Source organism: Palaemon carinicauda, chromosome 16 (assembly GCF_036898095.1).
Source record: "Palaemon carinicauda isolate YSFRI2023 chromosome 16, ASM3689809v2, whole genome shotgun sequence".
NCBI classification, from domain to species: Eukaryota; Metazoa; Arthropoda; class Malacostraca; order Decapoda; family Palaemonidae; genus Palaemon; species Palaemon carinicauda.
The window spans coordinates 130227017-130234049 of record NC_090740.1 but is presented as its reverse complement, the minus strand read 5'-3'; the positions used below and the strand labels follow the sequence as shown (position 1 = coordinate 130234049).

Sequence of the window (7033 nt, the reverse complement as noted above, 5' to 3'; positions counted from 1 at the left end):
AAACTAAGGAAAAATACCATTTGGGTCCACACCTCCATAAGCATCAAGCTATGTTATTTGTTGGTTTTTGGGCTAGATGCAGGTAGACCATATGATCGAGAGACATTTTTTTTTTTAACAAATAAGTATTGTTTAGAAGTATCTCCCCCATCCTCCCAGACAATGGGGAAGATGTTCAAATATAGGCAAACCCTTTGGCCATAATGATCTTATACATTCTAACAACATATCTTTACGGATATATGTTCTTCAACAACTGCCAACTAGTCTCTGGTAGTGACCTAGCCTAACACCCGCCACATATTCCTGTACGAGTTGTTAGGAGATTGAGAGGATCTCCCACTTCGGTTCCTATACAAAACCAAAGTGCTCTATCATTTCCCAGTAAAGTATACCAGCCATTTAATTATAGGGACCAACCCTCTCCTAAAGATAAGTCTCTTATTAAAAGTATGAGAATTTCTATTTGTGTAGGTCCAAATCACAATTTTTTAAAAGTATATATGTACTTTTTCTAATTACACAAACCTGAGCCTGTTAAGTTACACTTTCCACCTCAACAACTTTGGAAGTTTTAGGTTGAAGGTGAAAGGAAAGAGCTCAGTGGCCTGTTGAGAAGGCAGGGCCTCCCCATCACCCAATAGTAAATGCTGCCACCTTATTAAAATTTTAACAGCTTCCTTCTAGTCACACTGAAAATATACTGTTATAAAAGGACTCAGGTTTGTAAAGTTAGGAAAAATTCAAATTACTTTGGAAAATTTGTAATTTTTAGATATATTTTACTTTACTCAACATTTATTTGATCCCACCCTCCTCCCTCTCCAAGTAGTGAAATCTTGAATATTATTTAAAAAGTTTGGTATGTTCCTACTCGGCATACAAACCATTGTTTTTTTTTAGGAAGATTGACTCAATGTAAGATGGAGATGGTTATTGGAATCTTTAAGTTTTTAATCAGTTGATTGAGGGTGTGGGTGAGAAGCCCTGTCAGAATAGCTCACGTTTGTTTTGACTTCTTATAAGTATGCATGTACTGTCTGATTGTTACCAAACTTTTTCATTTTCCTTTTCTATTTCATGACAAATTACCATATATTTTTACGTATAGGGAGACCCTTAAATCCTAAAATTTACTCAGGAAAATTGAGGATCGTCTTATATAATCAATATGAAAATTACACATTGAATTCTAAGTGAGGTTCACAGTATTGGTAAGCTAGCCTAAGCCTCGGTACGATAACCAATAATAAAGGTAACCAAACCATATTTACCTTACATACTGTATCATTGGCATAAGTTCGTGATACTGTAAATAGTCTATTTGAGGAAAAATTCAATATTGACTATGAAATTAACTTTTATTTATGAGTCCAGCTGAAAAAATGTAAACCTCAATTTATAGTAGCGTTCTCAGTAACCTTTTGATAATCTTAATGGTAGTGTTAATGGTGGTAGTAATAACATTTGAATTAACATGATATTCATTTGTCATTAAAAATCAATCATGATTCAAATTATCCTCACTCTTCCCCACCATCTTCTCTCACATCAGACGTTTTAGCAGCTGCCGGCAGCAAAATTATTTGATTTCTTGGCTGCTTGTATAACTTTTGATTTTAAAAAAACTACCCTCATACTTACTTCTTTTTTGCAGGCAGTTTCATAATTGATGTTGATACAAGTTGATAAGAAATTAAACTGACTTAGAACTGAAGTTAGGAAAAATATTTTGGAAGTGGAATGTGTAATTATTATTTGTAACAGTTTAAAACAATCATAAGACTGATTAATGCGAATTATTGTGCTGTCATTAGCTGTAGTGTATTATTGATGACCAAATGCAAACAAAATGGTTAGTAAAATATTAGTAATTACATAATCTTTACTAAAAGCTTTTAGTATCATTAGTTATCACTGGGATGTGTGAATGCATTAGTTTGTTTGTTATGATCAGCAATGAGATGTAAACAAAACAGTGGTTTCTGTCTTAGGCGGCGTCTTTAGGAAAAATATATGAAAATGTTTTTATTTAATATATTTTGAATTTCTAAGGATAAAGTAATTAAAACAATATTAGTAATAACATCATCATTACATAACCAATACTTGGAAAGGTATCTGTTGCTGCAAAAGCTAACCTATACACAGATGTATAAATGCGGTTATTTGTTCGATATGATTGGCGATGAAACATGAACAAACAAAATGTTTTAAATTTTTGGTGGCATGTTTTGGCAAAATATGATATAAAATTGCTTTTATTTAATTTATTTTGTACCTGTTTTTCTAAGGATACAACAAAGATTACCCTATCCTGTACACCGATGGCTTTGTATTTAACCAGTTATCTTATACAACAGATATGACCTAAATTCATTAAAATTTGCCCTAATTTTTGACATTGTTTTGTCTAAAAGTCGGTTTATACGTGAAGATATACGGTACTTGAAAATGCTATGTGTAATTTGTGATCATTTAGTTTTTAAAAAAAATTATGTATCGATTAGTTGTTTATGACCATGTTGTTTGCATTAATGAAATAATTGTGAAAAATATACAGTACTGTATTGGTTTTCGTAATCAGTTTCTTATTTATTTATATTTCTTTTTTGACTTTTCAGTCTGATGGTGAAGATGGTATGCTTTTCCCCCAAGAAGATAGCATCAATGTCAAGCCGAATAGTAGAGCAAAGAAAAATCCTGGTCTTCAGCATCCTCGAGCAATATGCTTCCTTATCCTCTGGTACATCTTTAGTGGCGTTACTCTCTTCCTCAACAAGTATATCCTCTCCTACCAAAAAGCAGACCCTCATGTCCTCTGTACGTAGCCTTGTATTTTACTATACTATACTGTACAGTATTATCATAATTTTTTTTAATTTCTTAATGATTACTGTATACAGGTACTGTACTATATTTTATATTTTAAAGACTTAGAAAATAGAGGTTTTTGGTGCAATCCTTTCTTCACATGCCTAAAATTATAATACCCCTGTTTTGACAGTTCTTCAGAAGGAATTAACTAGTGTTTGATAATTTGATTATAGAATTTGCTTGCCTTAATTTTGCATGGAATGATTTTTTCCTTTTTTTTTTTTTTTGACACTAGCTGTTTGGGATTTCTTCATTCAGTACCCACTTACTTGCACCTAGGCCTAAGGAAATGACAGCACAGTATATTGTAGTATAATTATTATTAACTTAATTTGTTTTATGTTTTATGAGTGGTAAATTTCTCTTGCAATTTTATATTTCTTTTTATATGCATAATTAATTTTAGTGAGTGGTATTTTCTCTATTATTTATCTAAGTCAGTTATCAGTTATTCACCATAAAAACAGGGGTGATGACAGATGTGTCATTATATTCACCCATTTGTCCATCTAGTATCTATTATTGTCTCTGCTTTTACTTTTTCTGTCACGTATACTTTCACTACCAATTTATGAAAAGGACGTTATGGTTGTATGGGGTGTTGAAGGTAAACTCTTATGAAGACCTTAAGCCATTACTGTACCAGGTCCTAAGTTCGAGCCATCAAGGATTCATAATGTTGTTGACTTTTCCATATTTTTCCTTCTATCCATTTCATGTCAGTTTAGTTTTCTAATTTTACCTTGCTTTATTAGTGTCTCCAATTATTTATTCAGTTAACTTGGTCATATAGAATGTGGTGTGTATTTAAGGAGGATTTTTTAAATGATTTGATATAGTACGTACTGAAATTCAATGGTACTTAAGTGTTCTTGCATAATATAACATTATTTCAATTAGCCTTACCCAACATTCAATGTGCTACAAATTTAAAAGTGCATAATTGATTAACAAACTAAAAATTTGGAGTATTATCAGTAGATTTATATCACTACCTTTCCCATATCTCGATAACTACTAATATTGCTATACACCATTAATTGTAGCTCCTTGTTTCAAATCCTCACTATTGCTTTGTCAGGCAGTTTTGACTTCTCATTATGTGGTGTTTGATCATTTAGAGAATTTTTCTCTCCTTTTTTATGGCTCTTGATGGTAGTTTGGTATGGTATTCTTTCTGTTTCTCAGATGGTAGCCTTGCTAGGGAGTGTATTTCACTCGGTGTCAGTCCTCGCTCTGTAAATAATTCATATTTTAGAAATACCGTGGAGTACATAATTCATCATTTATATGCTAATGATATGACTCCTGTTTGTTCTAGGATTTCCATTTCCCTTTCCATGTCACAAATATTCCTCACTTGTCCATATCCTCCAAATAATTTAAAGTTTGAATTTCTTAAATCCAAAATGGACAGGGAGTATTCCTAAGTATCCTATGCTTTGGTGTAAACCATGGCTAGATATAGGTATTGCCAGGCAAAAGTCATCCCAGTGAGTGTGAGGTAGACATACCATAAGTCTTATGTTCAAGAGGAAAGATGTAATTATAGGGGTAGGGCCATCAGTGAACCTCACATGATGCAGTGTAGGTATTATTATTATTATTATTATTATTAAATGCTAAGCTACAACCCTAATTGGAAAAGCAGGATGCTATAAGCCCAGGGGCTCCAACAGGGAAAATAGCCCAGTGAGGAAAGGAAACAGAAAAAAATAAAATATTTCAAGAAGAGTAACATTAAAATAAATAACTCCTGCTATATATAAACTATATAAACGTCAACAAAACAAAATGAAGAGAAATAAAATAGAAAAGTGTGCCTGAGTGTACCCTTAGGTAAGAGAACTCTAACCCAAGACAGTGGAAGACCATGGTACAGAGGCTATGGCACTACCCAAGACTAGAGAACAATGGTTTGATTTTGGAGTGTCCTCCTAGAAGAGCTGCTTACCAAAGCTAAAGAGTCTCTTCTACCCTTTTCAGTATCCCTTCAGCCCTCAGCTGGACTCCCATCACTTTTTAGCCTTCTGCTATAGGCTACCTTCACTGTAGCTTCCTTTCTATCACCTTGCTGTCCAACCTCTTTTATTCAAATTAATTTTTTTGTAAATTTTTCATTGTCATCCTAAAGCATATTCAAATTAGAATAAGCTGCTTTATCTGCCTCACTTCCAAAAGTTTTACTGTAGCCTTTTTTTACTTACACCTGTTAAGGCTACAAGCATTGTTATATCAGGAGGGGCTTTTTATGCCAGACTTCTGACATTATTAGCAACCTTAGGATATTAATCTACAGCAAGACTGTTCCAGCCCAAGTAGTGCTTACTTCCAGTTAGGGGTGTAAGAATCATCTCGATCCACTCCTTACCTCTACAGTGTTTTGCCTTTAGTGACATTTTGTGTTTAGTGGACCGAGAAAATGAATTCAGTAGGAGGTGTCACAGCTTTGAGAGGAAGGGCTCTTCCCAAGATTTTCAAACCTTGTCCATTGAACTTGTCTCTACAGTATTTCTAAACACCTGTCCGGTCCTGTTTAAAAATCTCTCAACGATATCTTGCTGAAGGACCTAACCCTCAAGTCTGTGTTTCTATTACAGTATCCTTCAGTTCAGCTAGACATATAAGGAAGCTAGCTACACACCCTGTCTAGCAAGATATCTTATTGTAAGAACTGGAACAGGATTGACCTGTTAATATATCCAGATTTTTGGTAAAAATCATTCAGCTTCCTCTCATTCTTAACTTCTCTGCCTTCTATCATTTTCTTTTTGCTAGTACAGTTGAGGCATCAGGAAGATATGCTCATTTGGCCAGAGAAAGGTGTAAGAGTTTTTTTTTTAACTAAACATCTTTGGGACACTTGTGTATTGTTTTTATCTGCGTGTGTATGGCCAAGTCAAATTTGTCAAAAGACACACACTTACTGGCTTAGACGAGTCATCTCAAGAGTTTATAATGCTAATACTGAATTATAGGCATTAAATCTAAAAATCAAGGGTCATGAAAGTAGGTTGGTATTCATTTCACCGATCTTTAAAATGAATTTGGACATAATAAATTTAGCTTCTAAAAATCTCCATATATCTTTTTATAGGTAATAGGTTGGCCAGGGCACCAGCCATCTGTTGTAATACTACTGTTAGAGAGTTATTGGGTACTTCGACTGGCCAGACAGTACTACATTGGATTCCTCTTTGGCTACGGCTTATTTTCCCTTTGCCTACACATACACTGAATAGCCTGGCCTATTCTTTACATATTCTCCTCTGTCCTCATTTACCTAACAACACTGAGATTACCCAACAATTCTTCTTTGCTCAAGGGGGTTAACTATTGCACTGTAAATGTTCAATGTCTACTTTCCTCTTGGTAAGGTTAGAAGAGAGACTTTAGCTATGGTAAACAGTTCTTCTAGGAAAAGGAAACTCCAAAATCAAACCATTGTTCTCTAGTCTTTGTTAGTGCCATAGCCTCTGTGCCATGGTCTTCCACTGTCTCTTGCTTGAAGGTACACTTGAGCACACTATTCAGTCTTATTTCTCTTCTTGTTATTTTGAAGTTTTTATAGTTTATACAAGAAAGATTTATTTTTCAATATTAATCTTACCCGATGATCATGTAGCTGTCAACTCCGTTGCCCGACAGAAATCTACGGTCGGGATACGCCAGCGATCGCTATACAGGTGGGGGTGTACTCACCAGCGCCATCTGTGGTCAGGTACTAAAGTACTTCTTGTCAACAAGACCTCAATTTTTCCTCTGTCGTGCCACCGGCAAGACCTACATGGATACGCTGTTGATTTTGGAGTCTTTTGTTCACGATTTGGTGATGTATTTGCTCTGAAATTTAGCCTTCGCTGTACAGGAAGCTTTAGCCTTAGCTTAGCAAGCTTTTGGTATTAATTTGATTCATTGGTTAACGATCTTTGCTTTACTTTGGAATTCCCCCTTTGACTACTTCTAAAAATTCAAGATGTCTGACCATTCCCAAGTTCCTAAATACAGGCGATGTAGTGTTAGGACTTGTAATAGGCGTCTTCCGAAGGCCTCTGTTGATCCTCACACCGTATGTTCCAATTGTAGGGGAAAATCCTGTCAATTGGAAGATTGATGTGGGGAATGTGCTGGGCTTTCAGAATTCGATTTTAATGAA

The 7033-nt window shown here is 34.7% G+C and overlaps 1 protein-coding gene across 4 annotated transcripts in view; it reads left to right on the top strand.

The window, feature by feature from the left end:
- Positions 1-7033, top strand: part of LOC137655878 (solute carrier family 35 member E2A-like) — a 72054-nt gene that overhangs the window by 8770 nt on the left and 56251 nt on the right. For all 4 annotated transcript variants that reach the window (XR_011046893.1, XM_068390090.1, XM_068390088.1 and 1 more), the window contains exon 3: positions 2625-2823. Coding sequence is in view for 3 of the 4 variants with exons in the window: in XM_068390090.1 (XP_068246191.1) it covers positions 2625-2823 (199 nt within the window). In the remaining variant the exon portion in view is untranslated. The remainder of the gene's footprint in view (positions 1-2624; positions 2824-7033) is intronic.